Below are 27,764 nucleotides of genomic sequence, written 5' to 3'. Positions count from 1 at the left end.
AGTAGGTCACAAAACAAAACTAAAAGTCATGTACCTGGGAAAGGGACTAGTTGACAAGAGTTGTTAGGGATGGGAGGTAGGTAAGAGGGGGCAATAGTGAGGAGACTAATCAGACATGATATATGCATGCGTGACATTATCAAACAACAAAATTAATTAACACTGTTGTATGAAAAAGATTAGGAAAGAAATTAATAAACTAGAAGTTAGAAAAACAGTACAAAGAATTTATGAAACAAAAAATTGACCCTTATAATTGACAAACCCTTAGCCAAACTAAGCAAAAGAGAGAAGAGACCAAAGTTAAAAAAATAGAGATAAAATTAGAACCATCATAACAATTACTGAAGAAATTCATAAACTCACTATGACAAAACCATATATTACACTGAATTGAAAATCTAAAAGAAATGGATGAACTTCTAGATGCATATGATCTACCAAAATTAAACCAAGATGAGATAAATAATTTAAACAGATCTATAAGAAGCAGTGAGATTGAACAAGTAATAAAAAATTTCCCAACTATAAAAAGCCAGGGCCCAGATGGATTCATTGCTGAATTCTACCAGACCTTCCAAGAACTGACACCAAAGCTTCTCAAACTATTCCACAAAAACAGGAAAGGAAGGAATAGTACCAAGCTCTATTTATGAAGATGGTATTATCCCCAAACCCCAAATGATAAAAACATAACAAGAAAGTTATAAACCAATGTCCCTGATGAACATAGATTCAAAAATTTCAACAAAATACCCACAATCTTAATTCAAGAATACATCAAAATATTATGTATTTTCATGACCAAGTAGGCTTTAACAAAGGATGTGGGGATGATTTAACAAATATAAATAAATAAATAAATAAATGTAATACACCATATAAATGGACTCAAGGGCAGAAAACACACGGTCATCTCAGCAGATGGAGAAAGGGTTTTCTAAGAAAATCCAACTCCCCTACATGCTAAAAGTCCTGGAGAAATTCAGGATACAAGGAACATACCTTAACATAATAAAGACTGTTTATGACAGACGACCTTTGTATTTAATAGGAGAAAAACTCAAAACACTCCCACTAAAATAAGACAAGGGTGTCTACTTTCCTCTAATTCAATATAGTGCTAGAACTCTCAGCGACAGCAAGAAGATAAGAAAAGCAATTAAAAGAGATATAATTGGGAAAGTATCTGTGGTGGTTTGAATGGGAATGGCCCCCATAGGCTGATATATTTGAATGCTTGGTTGGTAGAAGGATTAGGAGGTATGGCCTTGTTGGAGGAGATGTGGCATTGGGGCAGGCTTTGGGGTTTAAAAACCCCATGTCATTCTCTATTAGTTCTCTCTTTCTCCACTTCAAGGTTGTGTCTCAATATGTAAGCTCTCAGCTACTGCTTTAGTGCCACTATGCTTGCCGTCCTGTGCCATGCTTTCCACCATGATGGTCAGGGACTCTAACCCTCGGAAATGAGAAACTCCCAATAAACTCTTTCTTCTATATGTTGCCTTGGTCACGACGTCTTATCAGAGCAATAGCAAAGCAACTAAGACAGCATCTTTATTTGAAAATGTTATGATTCTATGTACAAGAGACCCCGAAGACCCTCCTCTCCAAGGAAACTCTTAGTTCTGATAAACACTTTGAGAAGAACTGTCAGGATACAAAATTAACACAACAAAATCAGTAACCTTCATAAATCCCAATAACAAACACACTGAGGAAAAAAAAAGGAAACAATCTCATTAAAAATTGCCTCAAAAATTTCTGGTAATGAACCACCCAAGGATCTGAACAACCACTATAATTAAAATTTTAAAACATCCAAGAGAGAATTGAAGGAGACACTAGGGGATGGAAAGACCTCCCATATTCATGCGCTGGAAAGATCAACATTGTGAAAATAGCCTTCTTACCGAAATATCTTACTGAAAGCAATCTGCATATTCAATACAATCTCCATCAAAATGTCAAAACTACTTTTCACAGAAACACAGAAACAGTCTTAAAATTCATTTGGAAGCAGAGAAGAACTCAGGTAGCCAAGGCAACCCTGAGCAAAAAGTATAATGCTGGCGCTATCACTATATTCAATTTCAAATTATAGCATAGAGCCATAGTCACGGGAGCAGAATGGCACTGGTTAAAAAAAAAAAAGAAAAAACAAGCAAGCAAACAAAACCTCATGTAGATCAACAGAACAGGAAAATTCTGACATAAGCCCATGCAAGTACAACCACTTGATTTTTTTTTATTATTTCTTTTTGTTTTTGAGATTATAGCATAAGTACATCATTTGCCCTCCCCTTTCCTCCTCTGAAGCTTCCCATATACCCCACTTTGCTCTCTTTCAAATTCACAGACTGTGTTTTCATTAATCATTACTATATACATATATGTATAATAGTAATATACATATGTATATCCCTAAATATATAAGTATAATGTGCTCAGTCTGCATGATTTACTTGTATGTATGTTCTCAGGGCTGACCATTTGGTGTTGGATAAACAATTGATGTACCTTTCCCTGGGGAAGAATATTTCTCCTGCCTTTAGCTTTCCTTAGTTCTTGGTGTAGGATTTAGGCCTCATGTGATTCCCGCTATCTTTGTTAGTGTGTCTATTGTTGTCTTTGGGCAGTCATGTTGGTGAGACTTTATGCTGTAACTTTTGATATGTGTTGGAAACACAATCTCAAGGCAAACTTCCTCTTTCTCAGACTCCTACAGTCTTTCCATCCCCCTCTTCTGCTGTGGTTCCTGAGCCTTAGGCAGCCACCGGATTTTTGACAAAGAAGCAATAAATCCTCACCGGAGAGAAGAGCTTCTTCTACAAATGGTGCTGAAAAAGCTGGCTATCCACAGGTAAAAGATTGAAGGACGAAAACAGATCATCTTTCACCTTACACAAAACCGAACGCCAAGTGGATCAATGACCTTAGCATGAGACCCAAGGCCCTCTAAAATGGCAGAGGAGAAAAGTAGAGAAGACACTTCAGGATGTAGACACGGGTAAGAACTTTCTGAATATGACCCTGGTCCCTCAGAAAATAAGAACAATTACCAACAAATAGGACCTCATGAAGTTAAAATCGCATCTACACAAAAATGGAAATAGTTAACCGAGTAAAATGGCAGCTTGCAGAGAGGGATACAATCTTTGCCAGCTATCCACGTAACAGAGAAGTATCTGGAATTTATTAATAATTAAGAAAACAAAACAGCAACAACACTACTCCTACAGCTAAGAAACAGTCACCTTAGATGTCTACCACCAGATGAATGGATAAAGAAAGTGTGGCAGTACACAACATGGGATTTTATCCACTGTAAAGAAAAATGAAAATATAATATTTATAGGAAAATGTATAGAACAGGAATTCATTGTCAAGTGACATACACCATTCTCAGATAAATACTGCATCTTTGTCTTATCTGTAGAAACTAGATGTAGGGATGCGCACGCGCGCGTGTGCGTGTGTGTGTGTGCGTGTGTGCGTGTGCGTGTGTGTGTGTGTGTGTGTGTGTGTGCCATGAAAGAAGAAAAGGGGTCCTGAGAAAGAGAAAGAGATTTTAAGGCGTGGAGGAACAGAAAGTAATTGAATACCTGTGGTACAAAAGTAGAAGGGGGCTATTTGGAGAAAGAAGTGACCAGAAGAAGGGACTGGGGAGAACAGAACAGAAAGGGGTGAATAGGAATGAAGTATAAAGACATGTAAGTATTAAAATGCTTTAATGGGGCTCATCACTTTAAGTTAATGAAATAATACGATTTAACTTTATGTTCCCAGTTTGAAGGTGACTCAGGGCCTTAGAGTTCTTCTATGCTTTCTCCTTTGAAAAAAGATACCTGCTTCAACCTGGGGTGAAGGGGAAGCCCAGTCAATCACCTTGTTTGTAAGGCGTGTCCCCCTTAGGCTAATATTTACTTATAAAATCTTGTGGCGGCCCACCTGCTCTTTGTTTTCCTGCGTTCCTCACTGGAACCTTGGATTTGTAAGTTCCCTTTTATTTCCTTTATTAAATCTTAATATTATATATATATAGTCAACTCGACATGGGGGCACAGCCATGAAGTCTTCAGAGGGGATGCCCTTTCAACACTTCCAGGTTACAGTTCAGAAAAAAAAGGAAGCTGCATATTGGTGGTGAGCTAGGGCTGAGAAACATTTTCAGCTGGGCATGGTGGTGCGTGTCTTTAATACCTGCACTGGGGAGGCAGAGACGGGAATCTCTGAGTTCGAGGCCACTCTGGTCTACAGAGCAAGTTCAAGGACAGCCAGGGCTTCACAGAGAAACCTTGTCTTGACCAAAACCAGACAATAAAGAAAATAAACAGCAGTTTCGAGAAAGAAAATAACAGTGGACAGAAGATACAGCTCAGTAGTGGATCAGTTGTCAGGCACCAGTGAGACCCTGGGTTAGAGTTCTCAGCACTACAAAAACTATCAAAACAAAGAGCATGCATCTTGTAAAGTGCTGTTCCAGTCTACACCCAAGGATATATCTTCTGCTTTTTCCCCTCTATCCCCATCATTACACTTGCTTAGTACACCTTCCTCAATTCATCTTGGGTGGCTGCTCCTCCTGGAGGCCACTCTGCAATCCTTCCCAGGTGAGAAGGGTCCTAGGCTTATGTCGCATGACCCCTGTATCCTCAAACCTTTAGGAATAACACTAGCTAACAGGTGTTGACTGTGTAGCTAAAGTGCAGAGCAAATGATATACGGCATAATCTCAGAGGATCGTATAAGAATACAGTGTTTGCAGGAGGCCTGCTCTCCACCTCTTGCCCACACAGGGAGAGGTGTCCTGAGGCTTATATGGTGGAAGGCAGAATGTCCCAGCAGAGGTACCTAAACCTTGCTTGCTTGCATATCTGCAGGGGGATGGGAGGAGATAAGAGTCACTCGATATAGTGGGTGCATTCTAAGCACTGCAATCCAGGCTAGAGCCTTAAGGACTGTTGAACACTCAGTTTTCATATCAGTACCAGCTTTGGCCAGAGGCCCAGCCATCCTCCCTGTAGAGCCCTTGGTTGCTAGGCTACCTGAGAGTGAGGAGTGAGGACTGCAGACCAGTTAGACTGATTGATTGATCTCTGTAGGGTGCTTACTATTTGTGGGGCGTTCTCTCATTTATTCTCACAACAACCTGATGAGGAATGGTCCTCACGTTGTGGATGCTGAAACGGAATCCAGAGAGATGAACCTGTGGACACGCCAGCTACTGCGTGGCAGGGGTAAAATTCAAACTCTGCCCACGAAAGCTGTGGTGTCCTTTCTCATCTGCCCCAGCCGGTCCCTTAGGGCCCTCCCCACTTGATGCTGCCATCTGTGTTAGTCACTTTTACACTGTTGTGACAAAATATTTGAGAAAGTCAACGAAGGGAGGGAAGGTTTACTTTGACTCACACTTTCAAATGTTTTAGTCCATAGTAGCTGGCTCCATTGCTTTTAGGCCCGTGGCAAGGCAGGGGCATCATAGCCACGTGGAGCAAAGCTGTGTGCTAAGACAGGAAAGGGGCAGGGACAAGATCATTCTTCAAAGGCCCCAGTGACCTACTTCTTCAAAGTAGGCTCCACTAACAAATAACCTGCTCTGCTATCTAGAACTCACACTACAATCAACTTATCAAGGATTAATCCACTAATTAAGTTTGCCCTCCTATAGCCTGACCACCTCCCAACAGAACTAGTCCCTGGGAACCAAAGCTTTTAACACAGGACAGTTCACATAAAACTATGAATGGCACTGTAATTTCTCTCTCTGTGTGTGCACGCATTCACACCTTAACTTCTCAGACAGAGTTTTACTGAATCTCTGACTTGCCATTTCAGCTAGACTGGTTGGTTGGACGAGTCCCTGGGTTTACCTGTTTTCACCCCTGTACCCATGCTGGAGTTACAGGTACATATTACCATGCTGTTTTTTTTTTCTTTATGAAGGTGCTGGGGATTCAAAATCCTATCTTCCAGCTTGTGCAGGGAACACTTGGCCCCCTGAACCACCTCAACTGAGATGTCCCAACAGTGTCATTTTTTAGCTTGTCAAGGCTGTGTCCCCTTAAGGTAGAGATGATGTCTTTTCTTCCCATATCTGCAATGTAGGCATCACACAAACATTTACTGAGCTTGTAGCCTGTGGCTGGGCAGATTTTAGGCTTCACTCTCCCACAGGGCAAAGCCCTCAATATGTAGCATTTTTATCTAGTCGAGCAGAGTTGAAGACACTACTCTGAAAACTCAATAACCCAGACAGCCTTGGGGTCAAAATCAGTGAAACCAATGAGCAACTCAAGCCCTTTCCAAGATGCATGAAGGTCGCTGTACCCCAAGGCCAGGGGTGTGCTCATTCTACTGCTCAGTGCCCTACTGACACGGTTTCTTATTTATGACACTTTCCCATCTAATTGTCTTCAGCTAATTCTTCATCGAAAATGTCACATTTGGCTCCTTGCCCTCCCAAGATCAATAGGAGGGTCTCATGCAAAAAAATATATATCAAACATATCTCCAAGGAGAGAGAACAAAGACTTTCTTCTGGGGCCATGTCAGGATGGCTCCTGGCAGCACTTGGGCCTCCACTCTTAGGGCTTCCTCTCTAAAGGCTTGACAGACTGTGAGCTCTCTGACCGGCATTTCCACCCAAGCAATTCATTGCAAGGGAATGATTAAAAAGCCCGTGCACATGGATCTCAAAGGTGCTTACTGAGGAATGATTACTTAATAAAAAGGAGGATTGGCTAACTTTTTATTTTTTTTAAAATCTAGACTAATTTTTAAGTCATTTAAATGAGTTTATGAAAGAATATTCAGATTTGGAAAGATTTCCCCTCACTATCAGTAAGCAGAGTTTTTTTTTTTAATTTATTTATTATGCACACAACATTCTGCATGCATATATGCCCGCACGCCAGAAGAGGGCGCCAGATCTCATTACAGATGGTTGTGAGCCACCATGTGGCTGCTGGGAATTGAACTCAGGACCTCTGGAAGAGCAGCCAGTGCTCTTAACCACTGAGCCATCTCTCCAGCCCAGTAAGCAGAGTTTTAAAAAATATTTTCCATGTGTTTATTTAGTTCAAGGGGCAAAGATCTGTCGTGGCATGTTGAGGTCAGAGGAGAACTTTGGGAGGCAGTTTTCTCTTATCACATAAACACCTGGGATCAAACTCAGGATATCAGGCTTAGTGGCAAGTACACATATATATGCTTTTATATTTATCTATATAAGATTTTCTGATGAAAAACTATATATATTTCCTTAGAAAGGTTTTATTTTTTTTTTTTAAAAAAAAAAAAACTTATGTGTGTGCCTGTGTATGGGTGTGTGCATGTGAGTGCAGGACCTTCAGAAGTCCAGAAGGGGGCACCAGATGCCCTGGAGCTGGAGTCATAAGTGGTTAAGAGCTGCCCAGTATGGTTACTGGAAACCAACCAAACTCAGGCCCTCTGAAAGAGCAGTAAGTACTCTTAACTGCTGAACCGTATCTCCAGTCTTTGGCCCCACATTTTAAAAGCAGTGATAAAAATGTGTGAACAGAAAAGAGGAATGCATACCAGAGCCTGCTTTAAAATGCCAGTATTTTCTATTTTTCCTACCATCACCATAATAAGAGAAACACAAGTCAAATGGTTGTCCAAAGAGGTAGGTGGAATCTGTGTGGAAGTTTTGAGAGTGGCTTACTTCCATTCCTGTGTCAGCACATTTCTAGGCACCCTATGAAGGCTTTCTCGCCAGTATCTTGCCACATTGCCATAAGCACATCATCGTTCCATGCCCATTTTACAGGTGAGGGATGCTTAAACACAGAGATGCCAATGAGTTGCCCAAGGCCACACAGCCTGCAAGTGCTAGAAGCTGTAATTGGCCTGTATTGGACTATACTGCAGATTCCCATTCTCTGTGTCTAGAGCAGCTGCACAAGTATTCCATAGGATGCTCATTTAAACACGATTTCAAAAATATATATTTTAACATCTTAAAAATTACGATGCAGCCCCACATTAACGTGATTTATATAGCAGCATCTAGTTGTCTGAAGATACTTGGGGTGAGCGAGTGAGAGGTCACTTGAACAAATGCATTTTAATAAATGAGAAAGTGTGTAATTAGGATTTTACCTTGTAAAAAGAAACTAATTAAAGAATATGTATTTTTCTCATAGTTACGAAAATTTGGGTATATTTGCAAATATCTAGTGGTTGTTTGTATGAATACTCAGTTTGCACACACACACACACACACACACACACACAAATGAGACACCAAATATTTCACTCCATCTCAGCCTCATCGATCGCCAAACACATCCTGTTTTCAGGGACGTCAAGAGATGGACATGACCTGCATCTTAGAGTAGATGAAGCACACAAAACAGCCTTCCAGCTTTTCAGCTGGTTGGCCCAACACAACCAAAAAGAACATTTTTTTTGGTAGCAAAAATGAATGCTTCCATCCAGTTTCTCAAGGATCTCTTTTTATGTCTTCTTAATTGTCCTCCTTGAAGTGCCCATGACGAGCTTGCCAATTTGCCCCTTGCTTCCCAAGCTGTATCCTTAAGCACAGAGCCTTCTGTAAGCACTGGGCACCCTTGAGTGCTGCCTTCTCTGGTGCTGCCTTTATCGACTTAATGAAATTCCTGGTTTTGACAGGAGTTGTAATTTTGCTCTGTAACAACGAGGCTTACATCCTGGAGATGCTCTTGGGAATGACTGAGTACCGGAGAGGAGGGTGCCTGACCTTCGTGTCTGACACAAAGCAACTCCATGACCCCACACTACCCCTGTGTGCCCATCTGTCAAATGGGGGTGATATTAATAGACCTGTTGTAAGGATAAACTAAGTTAATTCATATAAAGCAATTAGTCTGAGGGATGCTGAAACCCTCAATAATAACACTAGCCATGATTACCATCAATGGGCAGTTACTAGTCCAAAGTGTGTGTGTGTGTGTGTAGAACATTTTTACGTGAGCAGATACATGTTAAAAAAAGCATCTTTACCTAGAAGTCCTTTGGTGGTCATTTGAAAGGCCCTTAATATCTGAGCATTCAGAACAAAGTCTTAATATCTTTGAACGCTGATTTGAACTTCTGCAACTGTCACTTATTAGAGCTAAAGACGAGGCTCCCTCTGATCGCAGGCTGATGGGTGTCTGCTTGGATAAATTCATACACGCAGCCACAGTGGAGGCGCTTGTTCAAGCAAATGCAGGGAGAGCAGAGGCACCTGCTTGGGTCATGATGTAAACCAGGAGTGGAATTCCAAATGAACACCACGCATCTAAGAATGGAAATTTTTCTGTCTCACTCTTTTTTTTTTTTTTTTTTGGTCTTGCAGTAGAGCTCAATTGGCCTTGAACTCATGGTTCCCTGCTTCAGCCTCCCAAGCTCTAGAATTTCAAGTTATTGCTACCAAGACCAGTGAGATTAGAAAAAAACAAAGCAAACCAAAGACTATCGAGTCTAAAGCTTGAGTGAGACTCGCCTCCTTTTATAACTAAGGTGAGGGCTGTGAGAAGTTGTTAGACATTTTAAATGATTTAACCTTGAAATAATTATTCCCCCTCACTTCGCTTTCAAGCTTGAGGATCAATTTAATTGAAGAGCATCCACAGCCTGTAAGGGAAATGATTAAAGAAAGCTCTGCTTCTATTCACAGCCATGGAAATATATTCATTATGATTTTTTTTTGGTCAAAAGTGTGCAAAGAAAACAAAGTATATAAATCAATCGCATCTTGAGGCTGACTGGGATTACAGGTACCACCAGAGTCTTACCCAGGCTTGAGCCACTGAAAGCAGGCCCAACCGTGTCACAGCCTAACTTCTCTTAAAGAGAGACTACAAAAATTGAGAGGCTATAGGAATATACTAACAAATATCCACTTCCACCAATTCAAATGAGTAAAATTAACATTTTAATTTTCAATCTCTATCTGTGTTATATAGGACATATAATCTAGTATACATAAGATATGTCCTTCAAAAATTCAAATTTCAGTTCTACTCTATATGTTTCTTAGAAGGAACTTTCGGGAGTTTATTTCCGTGAAAGATACATCCTTCTGAATTCATGAGTTTCATATTCATGGGTTAAACCAACAGCTGACTAAAATATTTATGAAAAATTACATCTGTAGTAAATAAGTGTATTGCCCCCCCCCCTTGCTGCTGTTGCCTAAGCGATATGGCATAAAAACTGTTTAGCCAGCACTGGCACCGGATTGGGGAATCTAAGTCATCCAGAGAGGGTTTAAAGTGGATGAAAGAATGTACATAGATTCACATAAATACTATGCCATTATATAAAAGGGAAGTGAGCATCCTAGGATGTTGGTGTGCTGGGACAAGTCCCCACAGATACTGAGGATGACTGTGCATATAGATGAATATGAATACACAGACATTATTATTATAATAGTATGTGTGGATTTGGAACCATGAACTATGCAAATAAAACTGTCACTTTTATGTTTTATACCTGGGGTTCTTCGAAAGATTTTTATTAGAAGATAAAGGTCCTTTGCTTAGAAAACTGACAAATTCTTGACTTCCAGAACCCCCAGGATCCTTTTTGGGCTAATTATGAGTCACAGAGATACCCTCTGACCCACTCCTCTTAGCCTTCTCTGTCTTTGAGTTCTATGAAATCCAGCATCATGGTTTGAAAAACATGCAGTGTATCTTTTTGTTTTTTTCTTTTTGTCAACTTGACACAAGTCAAGTTATCTAGGAACTTAAAAATGCCTCCATCGGATTGCCTGTAAGCCAATCTATAGAGCATTTTCTTGATGAATGATTGGAGCAGAAGGCCCAGCTTATTGGAGTTGCTGGCCTGGGTGCTAGAAAAAAGTGTAATGAGCAAGTTATGGGGACCAAAGCAGCAAACAGGGCTTTTCCTTAGCCTCTGCTTCAGTTCCTGCCTTGAGTTCCTGTTCTGACTTCTCTCGTGGTGGACTGTGACTAAGATGTAAAGCCAAACTAACCCTTTCCTTCCCAAGTTGCTTTTGGTCATAGTGTTTTATCACAGTGTGTTAGTCAGGTTTCTACTGCTGTGGAGAGACACCGTGACCACAGCAGCTGTTATAAAGGAAACATTTAATTAGTGGTGGCTTGCTTACAGTTCAGAGGTTCAGTCCATCACAGCAGAGAGCATGGTCACATGCAGGCAGGCATGATGCTGGAGAGACAGCCCAATGTCCGACATCTTACACGCAACAGGAAGTGGACTGATACACTTGGTGGTATCCCGAGTATATTAAACCTCAAAGCCTGCCCCCACAGTGACACACTTCCTTCAACAAGGCCATATCCACTCCAGCAAAGCCACACTTCTGAATAATGCCTCTCCCTATGAGATTATTGGATTATGGGGGCCGGTCACATTCAAACTCTCACACAGAAAAGAAAGCTAACTAAGGTTCGGGGTTTGCTGGTGAATTGCCCCCACACCAGCTCTCCTATTGAATTCAAGCATCCTTGGCTGATTTTTTTCCTAACCACTGGGAGAGCGTTCCCAACTCTGGTGGCAATTAGGATGGTACCAGTTTACCACTGGGGGTGTCTTGAGAAAATCTTTTCCAAAAGCACCTTCAGAACTTCAGGGAAATAAAGGAATGGATTCCACAAGACCTTTATAGCATGCATGACTATGAAACCATGCCCACCTCACCATGGATATGAACATCTTGGGGGCTTCGGCAAAATGTTCAGAAATGTCCTAGAAGGCTGACAGTAAGCCCTGGTATTACCTCTACCCTGCTTCACTCAAGGAACAGGCCCAGCAAAGCCCAGCTGACTGGTACCTGGGCTCAGCGAAGGCAGACAGGTGGTGGCAAAATGATATAGCCAGACGGTTGAGATCATCAGTAGCTCCAGTATCTTAGAGTCCTACCTTGGCTTGAAACTATAGAGCTATAACCAAGCCTATTTAGTAGGGCAAGAAAGTAAGGGGATAAGGAAAAAGAGAGTCTCTTTCCCAACAAGGCTGTGAGACAGATCAGGATGGGCGGGAGGCAGGAAAAGCTAACACCACTGATGGCCACTCACAAATTTGCTTTTCAAAAAAGGCATTAGGAGGATTCTGTGGGTGAGGATGAAAAGGAATGTTTGCTCAGCTCACTCCTTTGATCTGAATTTACACATAATCAATCTTCCATATTTGCATTTATTTGGTATGATCATGAGGCAGTTTGTGGTCTCTTGAACAGTTCTCTTCTATTGGTCTTGTGTGCAATCCATGAACTGTTTAGTTTCTGCCATAGAGGCATCTTAGCATAAACGAGGAGCTGCAGGCTCCACTTCCATCTTCCAGCACTGCTCCATGCCTGGTATACCTCCTGGCAATCAAGCCTCCGAACGCACGCTCAAGTTGCCGCTGGAAGTCACTGGGCTCCTGGCTCCATCAGTCTGAGTGATGAAGTAGGCATTTTTAATATTTGCTAAACAGGACTGTGGAGAAGGTGAAGTCTCAGCAGGGCTCCCAAGCGGTAACTGCATCTTGTTGTCTCAGGTTAATCATGTACCTAATTTGCCGATTATTGACTTGTTCTCGCAAAGGGTTTTCCTTGGCTTGACATATCAGCAGCAATCAGTGATGAACTGTCAAGCAAACTTGCTCGCTGCCTTAACCACCCGAGTTCCGGACTTGAAGCAACAGACTCTGATCTGAGATTTCCTCTGATGCCTGGCCCAGAAGCCTGATCATGTGATCGTTTTCCTTCCTCAGCCTGGCCTGTTTTGTTCCAAGAACCAGGGTTCAGTAAATCTGACACAGTTTGTAGGATTTCAAATATTTGGCAAGAAACCAGCCAACTTTGACTGTACACACACCATCCCCATAAGAATTTGAGTTGGTACGTTAAGACTGACTTATTTTCTTCACTGCTTTTTTCTTTAAAAATGCAGTGTAGGGTGTCAAAAATGTTGCATCTCAAGCACAAAGATACCATCCTTTCTAACTGACGATATTTCTAACTGAGAAATGGCAAGAACTAATTTATGCAGGGGTGCAAGTCAATGATTTAGTCACGGACACAGTGCTGCCCCATGTATAGGCACGGTGTATGCTCTCAGGAGAATCTAGCATGGTAAATGCAATTCATAAGGGTTTATTTGTAGGACCAGACTCCGACCAGCCACTAGGACTGTTATCACACTGTGAGGAAAAGTCACCATGGCTTTTCATTCACATTTCTGGACCTTTTCTTCTGGGACCATCACTGATTGCACCTCTGAAGTAGGGCGCGACTTGTTACGGGCAATAAGAGAAGGGACTTTTGTTTCATGTGTCACAGGGCTCTTCAGGAATGGGTGCACATTCCCGTCTCCCCTTCCCTTGCCATGGGGAGCTGGCATGTGCCTGGTAACAGAGACTTTGTAGGTCTGTGTCCTCGAAATCCGAAGATGACACCAAACAGTCCTCGTTAACTGGAGAAGAACACATGATGCAGGGATCAGAACCTTGGTGCTAATGTCTGCAGTTAAGATAATTCCTTTGGGGGTACTGTGCTGTGGGCAATAGAAGGCAGCCCCAAGGAGGTTTCAACAGTAGCTTTGGCCTCTGCCCAGGGATGTGTAGTGATCTTCTCTGAGCTGTGATGACCAAAAGTGTTGCCAATGTCCCTCTCTGTGCAGGGAGTTGGGGCAGGTCACAATCTCACCTGATGGAAAATCACTGATCGCCAGACTAAGCAAGAAACAGCATTTGCTATTTTAAGCCACTGGACTGTCAGGTTTTTTCTTTCTTTCTTTCTTTTTTTTAAACTGCCATGGATATGCTTTGTTAGAGCAAACATATATAAACATTTAGCCAAAGGGGACTACTTCAAATTATGAGTATTTTTACCTTCTCCTTTTTGGTTTCTTGAAATTTTCGGCAATGGAAATATAGCTTGTTCTTCAGTAAGAAGAAAATAATGAGGAAATTAATCTCATTTTTAAACCCCATATTTGCATATTTGTATAATTACTTGTCTGTATTAGTGGTTTTACTACACACACGCACGCACGCACACACACACACACACACACACACACACACACACACAGAGGTTTTGGAGATGATTGTACTGGGGATTGAACCCAGGGCTTTACACATGCTTTCCCATCTCAGTTGCCAATGCTGAAGTCCAATGAAATACATACTATCTCTCTTTGGGGCTTTAGTTTACCAAGACCTTCCACTTCTTCCCTTTGTTGTTCTGTCTACTGTTACATAACTGCCACCATATTGTGGGGGTGGGTGACACAGGTAAGAGAGAAAGCAAAGCTAAGATGAGCCACGGCATTCATTCCCAGCCACCTGGTGATGGCGTGGCGTGGCACACCTCCACCCCGAAGCTCTTGGTCTAACTGCAGAACTTCCTCGCCTATGCTGTGTTGCTTCTGTATCTTCTGTAAAAAGTCAGTTTGAGACAGAGTCATCTGGGACTGACTCCGAATCTTGGGAAATTTAAGCAGGTTAAAAAAAAAAAGGGAATCTCGTCTGTATTTAATATCCTTGGACAAGGGTACTAAACTTGTAGTCTCTTGGTCAGAGCAAGATCCTCTATAAAATTTAAACATAGCCATTTCATGCAACACAGTCAATGGAATTTCATCCCCTTTCCCCTCCCTTTCTTTCTCTTTCTCCAGCTCAAATGAGTCACCTTGGCTAGGCCGCCAATCCCCATAGAACTTATGTTCCTTGATAGGATATGCCAATAGAAATGAGAAATTCTATAATAGCTTGAGACGTGTGTTAGTCACCTGTCCCTGCAAAGAGCTCAGCACCGTCTCCTCTAGGAAATGTGCCTCATCAAATGGACATGAATGCATATAATGACAGGGACTGGATGTAAGAATGTGCACGGAACATTTTCCTCGCCCCCACCTTAAAGCAGTGCTCTGATAGTATACCTGTCTTGTGCATTTCTGGGTGTCTCTGCTGTGCTATGCTTACCTGACCCCTCAACACACCCTCCGTTCTTACACTGGCAGTTGGACTGAAATCCCAGGTCATATCAGCTCCTTGCTATTCATTTCCTTTCCCTTGAAGCATATGCTGGGGCTGTCCCTGGAGTGGGTTTTTTTTTTTTTTTCGAGAGGACGATTGCTAGAACAATCACGAGCTTGGCAGAAGATGGACAGTACGGTGCAGCCACAAAAGAGGAAAAGACATTGTCGTTGAGGGTTGGAGTCCTGAATGTCAGAACGGCAGGGAAACGGAGTGGAGTTTGTCTGTCAGTTGCTGTCTGTTGTCACTCAGTTACAGGGCTGTCATAGTCACTTGCTGTAAGCACAACTACCCCAGGCTCTGGTATCCAGAGCTTGCAAGGCAAAGGGAACAAGAGAGCCAGAGGCGGCCACATTTTCCTTAGCGTGGCTCCTTGAAGCTGACGAGCTGAGGGGAAAGTTGTGCTCAGCTGTGCCCAGAGGCACAGCCATCCATTGCCAAATCATGCCAACAAGCAGATTTCGCCACTGTAAATCCTTCATGACTGCTACAGCAGGGCCAGTGGAGCCTGAAGGGCAAGCTGACCACCTAACAATCTGTGTAACTTCCCAGGGTGGCATCCTGCTGTCTGGCCAAAAGCTCTGGAACTGCCTCAGGGACCCCTTTCAGCTGAATTCCTCCTTCCCTGGATGAGGATCTCTTCAGAGAGCAGCTGTCTGCTTGGTCAGGGACAGTGTTCACTCATCTCTGGATAATTCGTGCCTAGCCCAATAAATATTTTTTCTGGATGGATGGAGGACTCATTGATTACCACTTTACATATTGGTCCCAATAGCATGCACTGTGTATGGTAATAAAAACCTACACAGCCCTCCCTGCTCAAAATGAAATCGCCCTTAGAGTCCTTATATCGATCATTGCAGGCTATAAAGATGGGATTGCAAATAACTTTCATCTCGAGAGCCAGCACTGGTCGATTGGTAGTGGCTGCCTTGAGAGTTGTGCAGGGACGCATTTGTGTACTGGGCTCAGCGAGGAAAAGTGCTGTCATTGATTAGCAATGTCTGCTCTGAGCTAAAGACAAGGCTATGGTGGCCTGACTGCTTCCTATTAGCCAATGATTTTAAAGCCTTAATTTCTTCTGATAGAATTTTCTAGATGAGTATCTTTCCAACACATTTCAAAGCCAGCTTTGACTGGGCATCTGGGTGCTTTCCCTCCACAGTGTGCTTCCTAAGGTACTATATATATATATATATATATATATATATATATATATATATATATATATATTTGCTAGATTTGAGGGCAAATGAGGCAGGGAAAACTTGGCTTTTTTCAGAGCATATAATTCTTGCTGGAAAAGAAATTCAGGCTAGGTAGGTGTTAATTCAGCCCAAATGGTATGCAGAGTGAAATTTATACCAGGAAGCCACACGGTGATAAATATGAGTTCCATAATAAAGTCTACTTTCCTTATTCCCAACTCTGGCAAGAATCTCCCTTTCACATTGCCAAGGGTTTCCCAAGGAACTCAGTTCGGGGTGTCGCAGAGAAACGTCACTGGATTCCAGTTCCATGCGTCACTCTTCCCATACACAATGGTCTACTACCTGGTGTGACGTCAATGACGTGACTTTCCAATATAAGGCATCCTGAGATTAACTTCTATTCCAATCAAAGTAGGTCAGACATTAGCAGGGCGGCACATCTTTACAAACAATAATTCATGCAACACAAACTTAAAAAAAAATCCCAGTGGTCTTAGCTCGTTCACTGGCATGTCACCACCTCAGCCTGTTTCAAAGTAGTTCCATCGCCCCTGGGAGAAGTTATACTCCTGGTAGAAATCAATCCCCACTAGAAAAAAAATCGTCCTGAGCAAGGTTACTCAGACCCCAAAAGAGAATCATGGTATGCACTCACTCGTAAGTGGATATTGGTTGTAAAGTAAAGGATAACCATGCTACAATCCAGAGACCCAGAGAAGCTAGGTAACAAGGAGGACCCAAGGGGGAGCACATGGATATCCCTGGGAAGGGGAAGTAGAGGAGATGGGAACTTGAGGGATTGGGTTGGGGGGTGGATGGAGGGGAACAGTACTGAGAGCTGACTGGAAAGAGGGACTTTGTGGAGTTGCATAGAAGCCTGATGCAAGGGAAATTCCGCGAGTCTACAAGGTTGGCCCAGCTAAGACTCCTGGTAGCAGTGGCTACAATAGCCTGAACTGGCCATTTCTTGTGACTGGATTGGTGACTACCCCTATTGTCTGATATCAGAGAGTCTTCATCCAGTGACTGGTGGAGGCAGATTCTCCATGGCCAAACAATGAGTCCAGCTGAGGACAGGGAGGAAGGATTGTAGAAAACAGGGATAGCATGGGACTGACCTAAGCCCTCTACATATATCTGACATTTATGTAGCTTGGTCTATATGTGGGACTCCCAGGGCGATGGGAGCAGGAGCTGTCCCTCGTGCCTTGATGGTCTCTCGGGAACCTACTTCTCATGCTAGATTTCCCTGCCCAGCCTGAACACAGGGGGAGGGCTTGGTCTATGGCAGCTTGACATGCCACACTTGCTGAAGCCCATGGGAGGCCTGCTCCTTTCTGAGCCATTACGGAGGAGGGGTGAATTGGGAGGGGACGGACGGAAGGGAGTGAGGGGAGGCTGTTGTCAGGATGTTAAAAAAATAGAATTCGGTCCCTATTCCCTGGCATCTGCTCACCTCCCTTCTGCATCTGTGGATTTGCCTAGTCCAGATAGTTTATAGCTGAAACTGTACACTACAGGCCTTTTGTACCTGACTTCCTTTATTTAGCACAGCGTGTCCATGCGTGCTCTATCAAATCCCAAACCTTAGCCATGCCATGCTTTGTTTACCCAGTCGCCCATCATTTGGACACCCGGGCTGCTTTCCCCTTTTTGGTTATGAATAATGCTGTTGTGAAGCATTAGTGTTCTTCATGGGACAGAATGTTTGGCTTCTCTTTGAGCGTATATATGCATCGAAGAGAAAATTCCCCGCCTTATGGCAATTCTACAATTGTCTTTCTCAATAACTGGTCAGCTTGACTCTATAGAGGCTGAGCTATTTTGTTGCCTGCCAGGGATATACGAGGGCTCCAATGTCTTCCGACCCTTGTCAGTTCTGGGCATTGTCTGTGCTTTAGTGACAGGCATTTTAGCAGGTGTGAAGTGACGCACGCACACGCGTTATTCACTCGATCCCGTCAAGTGTGGCCGTACCTGTGCATGAGACGGTGGCAGTCCTCTCCTGATGTAGACACCAAAGAGGGCATCCTTCCCAAGGGAGATGTTGAACTTCAAGAACTGGGGCTGACTGATGTGGATCTGTGACCTCCAAAACACCCCTGGTGGGACTTCCTGTGTCACCCGTCGACCAACTTCGGCTTCGCCACTGTCTATGCTGCTGTTTTTCAGTGACCAGGGCACTAGAACACAGGAATAGACAGCAAGTCAATGACATTTGTATACATTAGTTGACTGTACATTTATATTTAATTATATGCCAGATTTTTTTTGTGCTGTTTCCAAGTTAAGATTAAATGCATTCTCTTTAAGTGATAGCTGAAACATTGAGGATTTAAACAAAAAAGCTATAAATTCATACCCCAGGGCATCTGAGACCCTGGCACGGTGATTTTTTTAAAGCAATTCTATTATTAATCTCAACTGATCAAATACAGGAAGATCCAGAGTCTGAGAAGGAGACATCAAGTCCCATTCCCCATATAACTGGCATCTTAAAAGAACCAGGAGGGAAGGGTTGCCCATGTTAATTTGGAACCATGCTTAACTCTTTCTGAAGCCTTTCATTACTCTTTCTAGTCAAGCCTACTCTGATATTTGGGACAAAAACCAGTTCAAAACCCAAAATAAATAAAATAGCTCAGCAGAAAGTGAAGTCAGCACCTGACACGGGATTGGCTCCTTCCTTGTGGAGGACAGGGTGGAAGGATCCTGAGAAGTCACACCTTCACCTTGTAACTTTGACACAAAATGGTTACATTCTTTTGGTGGCTGATCCTGACTATTTCAATCGCTCATGCACAGCCTTCCTTCCTCAGTACTTGAAGAGTAAAAGTTTGGTTAAGCAAAACAAAATACCTCCCCCCCCAAAAAAACAAAAACAAAACCAGAAAAACCCAACCCAAACCAAAACAAACCAAAAACATTCTGTCTCCCTTTCTTCCTTACTTTTCCTTCTTTGGTTCTTCTCCTTCTCTTTTTCCCCTCCTCTGTCTTCATCCTTCCTTGAGACAGGGTCTTTCTTTGTAGCCCAGGTTGGCACAGAACTAACTCTGTATATAAGCCCAGGCTAGTCGCAGCTCATGGCAGTCCCCTTGTATCAGCCTCCCAGTTGCTGGGATTATAGGCATGAACCAGCAGGCTCAGCTTGCAGTGTCTGAGTTGAGAGGGGGTTGCTTCCTAAGAGTGGACTGAAGGAGCTTTCTTCAGCAACCAGGGCAAACGGAAAAGCTGAGATCAGCTGCCCCAGCGTAAATAAGTTCATTTCTCTATTGGTATATCATTTGCCCCATCTCCGTGGTGACAGAACACACAGCTAAATCTTGGTTGCATAGATGTGATTTGTGATGACCTCAAATGAATCCAACCACGGCAGGATATATAAAAAAACCCATCTTACTGGCTTCCTGGCTCAAGAGTTTCTAAGCCAAACAACACCAACCACAGAAAGAAGCTATGTTTGTGTCTGTTCCTTTCTAGGAGTGTGGATCCCACTGGCGGCCCTGAACTTTGAGCATCTTCAGCCTGGACTAAGGAGGCTCATCAAGTTCCCTTCAGTGCTCTGCTGTGGATGGACAGTCCTGAAAAATCTCTGTCTGTTTATTCAGTCTGCACACACTGTACAGGGGCTGGACGGTCGTGAAAACTTACAGAACTGCCAGAGACTGGCTTTAAAGATGAGCAACCCTCTCTGATTCAGCAGAGCTGGCTCTGTCCCCATGACCAGTGGCACCTGGATGAGACCTTGACGTGGCCTGGCCCTTAGTTTCCTCATCTGTAAAATGGGTGGCCAGTAAAACGGTTTGGACTGATAGAAACAGAGTAGCTAGTGTGCCAAAAACCCTGGCTGAAGGCTGGCTGTGTCCAGCAGGCACTAAACACTTGCTACAAGGGGGAACATGGGGTGGTACAGGAGAGCAGAGGCTCGGCTGGCTGGCTGGCTTGCCTCAAGTCTCGGCTTGGATACTTGCTAAATGCATCAGCTTTCCGTGCCTCAGTTCCCCTGTCTGTCTAGTGGGGACACTACTATTACTCGTTTCATAGGGCTGCTATGAGGAGTCACTGAGTTGGTCCACTCAGAATCAGTTCTGGCAGAAAATATCGCCTCAGGCGCTAAACCTCGAGCAACTATGGCTAATTTGAGTGGTTTCTGAAATCAGGGTGGGCCCAGGAGAGAACATTTGTTTTCACGAGTTGGTCAGAGGCCGTGAGTGCCATAAATTGGAAACTTTTATATTTAAAAATGTTGCTTTTGTCAGATTTCCCTACTCAAATTAAAGCCTTTGGGGGCATGGAACATTATATTAAACAAGGACCCAGTAGGGAAGGAATGAAATCACAAACAAACAAACAAACAAATCGAACAAGAACCACCATGGACAAGAACAGCTGAAGGCCTTTAACAGAGACCAAAGCAAATGCTAACAAGTGAGGAAAACGCTTTCAATGCTGAAAGAGCTTTGGTGACCCGGGCTCTATCTCTGAGCTTAGCATTTAATCCATAGGTGACAGATGTTCCACTACACCTGTGGGCCTCTGAGCTGCTGGGCTAACGGCAGGCTGGTGACCTGCAGCCAGCAGCCTGTGGTGGCCTCTTGTGCATTCTGACTGGCAGCCCGCTGGAGACCTGGTGGGAGCAGGTTTCCACAGTGGTTGCTCTGGCGAAATCCAGAAAAGAAGCCTCAGAACTCCATTTTAGAGCCTAGGGATCCCCCTTTCTTATACAGGACCCTAACTTTAGAGTGCCGTGTTCAGGAAAGCACCTTCAGATGTCAGTGGGTAGAGACTGCTGACTTAGCAGCCACACCCCTTGGCAATTTAGATGTCCCTTTCTTCATGTGTCCCCCTCCAAATGAGACACGGCATGTGATGGATGAATGGCAAAGTTGGGGGGCCAGCTTCCAGGGCTCAAATCCTGGCTTCCATGCGGTGTGACTTTTGGCACTTTGCTTAACCTCTCTGGGCCTCCAGTCCTCTATCGTAGAATGGAAACCATCCACAGTGGGAACAATGAGAGTCTGCACCAGGCCCAGAACACAGCATTAGCAAAATAAACGAAGACAGTTACAGGGAATGGAAAATGGTCATCCAAGAAGGAAACCTACGCAGAAAACATCTGACTTTTTTTGGGGGGAGTAAAAAAAAATTTTTTTTAAAATAGAAGTTTGGTGTATATTTGTGATCTATATGTATATGTGCCTGCCCATGTCTTGAGAGAATCTAATTATGTATGGGGTAGATTTAGCTAAAAGAATAAGCTTAAACTTGGGACTCTCCTGAGTCTGACCCCAGGCCAATGGCAGCACTGCCCTGAACACACAGCCCCTACCCTCTGCGTCTCACTTTGCTGGGACACGGCCTACAGTCCTTGCGGATGCCGCTGGGGGCCGCTCTGCTGGCCCGCTCAGTGCTCCCTCTAGCTGTTTCCCTGAGCATGCTTTGTGGCCCCACCGTGCATGTCCTGCACACCTTGCGTCACTCTGCGCTACTCCTGCCCATCTGGTGGGTAATTTTCAGCAAAGCCCTGTGACAATTAGGTGACAGGAGGGCCTTGAGGAAGATTTGCTTTGAAGGCTTGCATGTAAGCTGAACCTTTTTGTTTTTTATTAAAAACAACAACAACAACAACAACAAAATTACCTTTCCAGAACTCTATGTGGAATTTGCTATTTAAAGAAATTTCCTTGTGGACTGTTTGGAAGAACTGGGAGTGGATCTCTGGTGTATCTTTCCTACAAACTCTAATTAATAAACAAGTACAAGAGGAGACATTTGCTACAGTGGAAAGGCCTAGAAAATAAGGATCAAAAGCCATGGGTCCTGTCCCTGGCCCTGAACGACCCTCAGGCTTTTGTGGAAGGATGGGTGGGAATAAACTATTTTGATGCAAATCCCATGCTTGCTGTTAAGAAACCAGAGTTTTAGGATGTTTTAGCTCTCAGGGTCTCAGTGTCCTTCCCTATGGAAGAGTGGCGTGGACTCAGAGAGGTGTTAAGTGGCATCCACTCTGGCCTTCCGTGCTCCGTAGAGCAGGCTGTGAGAGCCAGTCTTTAACCAAGTCACGAGGAGTTTATAGGGTTGTGTGTATGTTGGGAAGGGCGTCCATCAGCACACCAGGATGAGGACGATCAGAACGCTCTTATGGCTGGCTTATAGGTATGTTTAATTTTAACAAACTCAGTGGCCTTGACATAAGCTCCTTCCACTGGTAGACGGCATTCTAGTTTGTTTCTCTGTTGCCGTGATAAAACCCTGACCAAAAGGAACTTGGAGAAGAAAAGGTTTATTTGGTTTATACATCCAGGTCACAGGTCCATCACTGATGGAGGTTGGGGTAGAAACCCAAGCAGGAGCAAAGGCAGGAGCCGTGGAAGCTGCTTAATGTTTCGTTACTGATTCTGCTCAGCCTGTTTCCTTATACAACCCAGGACCACCGGTCCACAGTGGGATGGGCCCTCCACCGTCAATTAGCAATCAAGAAAACACCCCACAGATGTGCCTGCAGGCAAATCTAAGGCGGCAATACCTCAACGGAGGTTCTCTCTTCCCATGTATCTCAAGCTGACGACCAAGAATAGCCATCACAGATGGGAAACAAAATCTTCCAAGCTGATTTCCCAGGGTGTGCAACTGAATGATGAGTTTGCAAACCTTTTTTCTTTAGTGGTATATATGCACACATACATTCATACATGTAATTTTTATTTAGAAATAGCATCAGGTGAAAAATAATTTCAAGTGCTACATGGAATTTCTGTTGTCTTTAACCCAGACTCTGTAAGCATCACACACATCAGCTTTAGTATCCTCTCTCTCTCTCTCTCTCTCTCTCTCTCTCTCTCTCTCTCTGCATAAATATGCATGTATATGTGTGTGCAGTCAGTCCTCCACATCTGGGTTTTCTACATATGTGGGTTCAATGAAATAGAGATCAAAACTATCTGAAAAGAATAAGATCTGTATTAAGCACATGAATAAAACACTTTTTCCTTGGGATTCCCCAAACAGAACATGTAGAGATGATTTAATATATAGGGAAGGATGTGCCTGGATTATGCAAATAGTACAACATTTTATATATGGATCTTGGGGACCCACATATTTTTGGTATCTGGAGAAGACTGTATCAGTACTCCCAAGACATGGATGGATGACTGTGTGTGTGTGTGTGTGTGTGTGTGTGGTGTGTGTGTGAGTGTGGTGTCTGTAAGCTTTTTCTCTTCTTGAAACAACGAGAATCAGTTACAAACAAAGCCCTCTTTTACCTTTGCACACTTCCATGTGTTTATCTTAAATCGGGAATAGTACTTTTAAGAACCACAGTACAGCCATCAACTCAAGAAACTAACCTTGCTACTATGCAAAGTTTAGTTCACAGACCTCATTCCAATTTACCAATGGTCACGATAGTGTTCTTAATAGCAAACAAAAGAAGTTTCTACTCTTTTAAAACAATAATTAAAGTGGATTTATTAGAAGATACAGTTTTAAAATAAATAGAAGGAGGAAGAAAGAGGCAAAAGACTATGAATTGCTACAGCCTGCACAAGGACCCATCGAATAGACTATGTGACTGCAGGTTGCTCAAGTGCTGGGCCAGTGTCTGGGAGCACAGATCTGTGTTTTCCTCTTAGAACAAAGAGACAGCAAAGCTGGACCAGATCCCACAAATAAAGGTTTGAACCAAGGTTCTCCCTAGCTATATAGTTCTAGCTTGTCCCTAACAGGATGCCATGGAGATACAGGTAGTGAAGGAACAATAACAACCAGATTCTGTCTCTAGGTACAGAATGAATAAACGTCACATGAAGAAATAGAAATGTCAAGGAGGCTCTTTAGGGCTGATCAGTCCCAGAAGTGGGACTCAGCACCAGCAATTACCGGCTCCGTGGCTCTGGGCTCATCACTACCCTTCTCTGACTTAGTCCTTCCATCTGAATGATGGACTTCTGAAGATTCAACCAATACCGTGTTACAGGCATGCTGGTGTTTCTACTTTCTAGCCTGGCTGTCACAGCATTCCCTTAAGTCAGCTAGAACTGGGAACTCAGATTTTATGGCTAAACTTGTAATGGTAGAATTTCATATATAGACTGCTCGGAGTATGCACAATTAATAAAAGAGACCCGTGGGCTGGAGTGGTGCTTCACAAAGCTACAACCATTTTCCAGAGCTGTTGAAATCAAAGAACAGGCAGTAGTATGCTTACAGCCTGTCAGGGCAGTGCATAGGTCATGCATATTAAGATACAAGGGTCAGAGCAATCAAAGCTACAAGTCTGGGGCTTCCAAATGGCCCCAGCTGCTTCTCATGTGAGCAGCTCTGTGCACCTGCCTGAGTGAAGGGCAGCCAGACTTGACTTAGTTAACAATGATGAATGAACACCCTGAGCATTTGGCTGGGTCATCTTATACTCAAGCAATAAATATTTATCAAGCATCTACTGTGATGAAGGATAAACTTTGGACCACACAGAGCTGGGATGGATGCCATATTCTCATCCCACATTCCAACAGCCCAGGTAGTCTGAAGTCTCGGGTCACACAGTCTTGACTTTGGACTGAGTTGGGGACCACCAGAGAAGAGACATGGCAGAGCATCCTGTGACCTTCTTGGGCGAGTGGGTGCGGTGTGACTGGGTGCTGGGCAATGGCTAGGAAAGGCATTCCAGCAAGCAGGGCCTCTCAAACCTGGGGCCTCCAGGGGAGACTTGTCTATCCGCGAGCTACATGATGAAAAGTGGAGATGGTGGTCATTTTCCCCAAGAGGTGGACGTCTGAGATCCTCCAGGTCTGGCTAGCGCATCTCCGGGCTACGGGTGAGCCTTGTGGTGTTCCTAAAGTAACACCCCGATGATCAATTTTACACGATCATCCAACTCCATTGCTCTACGCAAGATTGCTCATGTAAATGGGAAATGACTGCCTACTTCTGAGACATGTACCTAAAATCTCAACCAGTTAAATAAGACTGATGTCGGGGAGAGTGACAGTCCTCCACAGCTGCATTAGGACCAATCATTTCAGAACATGGTACCATAACTCATTTATGGAAACAGAGACGTTATTCCCCAAACAAGTGATAAAGGGAATGAGCTCCTAGTTATAGCAGGGAAATGAGGCCTCGTATTAATACTTCCTAACTTCCCCGAGCTCCGGAGGCTCCTCCACATCAATCTGCCTTGCAGATTATTCTGCCTCACAGATTTTTATCTATCGCAAATAAAGTTGAATTCAGAAGATTGCCTCGGCCATTACACTTCGTTTCCATTTATTTGGACCTCCGAACAACCATCCGAGGCTGCTGTTTAGCCAACAGGTAACGAAAGAGCTCCTGTAAGGACCTTTGATTAGCGGCTAAGAAGTTACAGCTCGTCTGAGCTGTCATCCTCATCAGTCTTCCGGCTTGTCACTGGATGGCTCTTCTCGGGGAGAGAACTCCCAGGGTGAGAGACCCTGCCCCTGTAACGGTGTTCACAATGCTGCACAGCGATGCTCATTCGTAGAAGATCCTTCCAGTCTAGGGACTGTATACGGCCTTCACATTTTGCCTTAGATAAAAGCGGTCAGTTCTTCACTACCTCTAGTCAAATATTTATACCTCTGACCCTGCCGTGAACTCACCTCGCCTCAATATGCCACTCGGTTTATTAGTACTGTTGATGGTAGCTAAACGGACAGAATAGCTTCTACTCGGCATACGACTTTCTGACAGCCTGGCGCTTTGCCCCCTTTTTTTAGGATGGGAAAACCAGGGTTGACAGAAGTTACGTGACTTGCCTATGGCCCTATAGCTCTTCAGTGGTGGAGCTGGGGTGAGAAAAGCTTCTCCGGTGGACTCAGAACCCCATGCATCTAACTATTAGGCAGACTGCATTTCAGAACCCACACTAGAGAATCTCCAGAAGAGAATCCAGAAGGAGAAGAGCTCTGGTGTATTGACCCTGTGAAAGAAGGGTGGCCAATTTTGAGAGGAAAAGCAAATTCAGGATGTAGGAACAAATGATTGGATTCTTTGGATCTCCGTTAAGCTAGATTGATGTAAGGAAGAACAAACTAGACAACATAGAACTCGGGTCAGAAACCCATCCTTGCGACACATTTAATTGGGACCCAGCTGTAACAGCGGTAGAACAACACTCTAAGAATGACAGGAATTGCATCGACTTAAGCGACAGGCATATTTGCTAATGGCTATACTCTAAGATGATGTTTGACCCCTTGTCCTTCTGGGAACATCACCAACTTTGGAAAAGTCCCATGCAGAGAAGTGATCATTTGAAACCCTGAGCTGTATGCACTGAGAGGCTGAGTGACAGGAGCCAGAGGAAGAATTACCAACCTCCCCGCGAATCTGGCTCCTAGTACCGTGCATTAAGCCAACGAGTAAAAATCATTATGAAGTTTTTGCTGAAAGGGCAAGTGTAGAAAAACATGTTTCTAAACAGAATAACAGTCTTTGCCATTTTTTCCAACTTGCATACCATCTGGAAATTCTGATTTTTTTTCAAAGGGTAGGAAAGAAATGTGCTTCAGGCACAAATAAATGTTTACAGCTGAGTTATAAACCGAGAATGGTCGGGCTTAAAACAGGCAGGCTGGCGGTGATGGAGCTCAAAGCGGCAGGAGACAAATCACGCTTGGAGATCTGGCCAGCTTGTGTTACACGTCGGCCTCTTGGAAGGGGAAGTCTTGCTTCCCATTGATCTCATCCAGTGAGGGACAAAAGCGTCACCTGGGACTTGCGTTAATTCTTGGAAGGTAAAGGGAGGGAGATGAAGCGGTGTTATTGTCTGTCTTGCCATCCTGAAAGCAAGCCTTCCCTTTTGGACATCCCAACATCTCATTGGAAGTGGCAGCCTGGGGAGATGTATTAAATGAACCAACCAAGAGATGTGATGGTGACTTTAATGATGATAAAGATTCGTAGGTTGTTTGACAAGTGCATGCTACCAAAACATGGTTCTGCAAGGCTATCTCTTTTATGCTGAACCAAAAGCATGTGAAGGAGCACCATTCTACAGATGACAAACTCAAGGCTAGGAATGGATAAAAGACCTGAATAAACAGGGTCAGTTCGGCATGCAGGGATGTAACTGGTGTTTGTGTCCAGCCAAATCAGCGCCAGTATTCTGTACGGATTTACAGGACACAGCAATGCAAGTCACGAAGCATACATAACCAGCACTTGGTGAAGAAAGAGAACTAGGGGTGTTGGGATCTTGGAATCCTTAGTGTGGGTACAAGAAAGGATCTAGAGAAGTAGAAATGAGTTTGGAAATGATACGGGAGAGTCATCAGCATTTTTCTTTTATTAAAGGGTAAAATTGCAAATACTGCACCCATTTGCCCCCACAGCTTGACGGGCCTGGCTATGTACCTATAGAGACTGTCACGACGGGTGGCCAGGCAGATTTGGTTCATGAGATATAGTTTGCTAACCCTAGTGACACAGAGCACAGTAGGAATACAAAATGACTGATGGATTTTGAGAACAATCCATGAAATTCTACTTGAGACTCTATTCTTTGTTAAGATCAGTGCACAAACTCAG

The 27,764-nt window shown here is 43.6% G+C and overlaps 1 protein-coding gene across 6 annotated transcripts in view; it reads right to left on the bottom strand.

Moving 5' to 3' along the window:
• Positions 1 to 27,764, bottom strand: part of Tenm2 (teneurin transmembrane protein 2) — a 961,804-nt gene that overhangs the window by 183,855 nt on the left and 750,185 nt on the right. For 5 of the 6 annotated variants that reach the window (XM_038326022.1, XM_038326023.1, XM_038326024.1 and 2 more), the window contains one exon: positions 18,189 to 18,394. In XM_038326022.1, coding sequence (XP_038181950.1) covers positions 18,189 to 18,394 — 206 coding nt within the window. Of the gene's footprint in view, positions 1 to 18,188; positions 18,395 to 22,807; positions 22,821 to 27,764 lie in introns of all 6 variants that reach the window. The other variant, XM_038326028.1, reaches the window with a different exon arrangement.

This window comes from Arvicola amphibius, chromosome 4, assembly GCF_903992535.2.
Source record: "Arvicola amphibius chromosome 4, mArvAmp1.2, whole genome shotgun sequence".
NCBI lineage: Eukaryota > Metazoa > Chordata > Mammalia > Rodentia > Cricetidae > Arvicola > Arvicola amphibius.
Note: the sequence above shows the minus strand (reverse complement) of the source record. Positions and strands in the feature narration are given on the sequence as shown.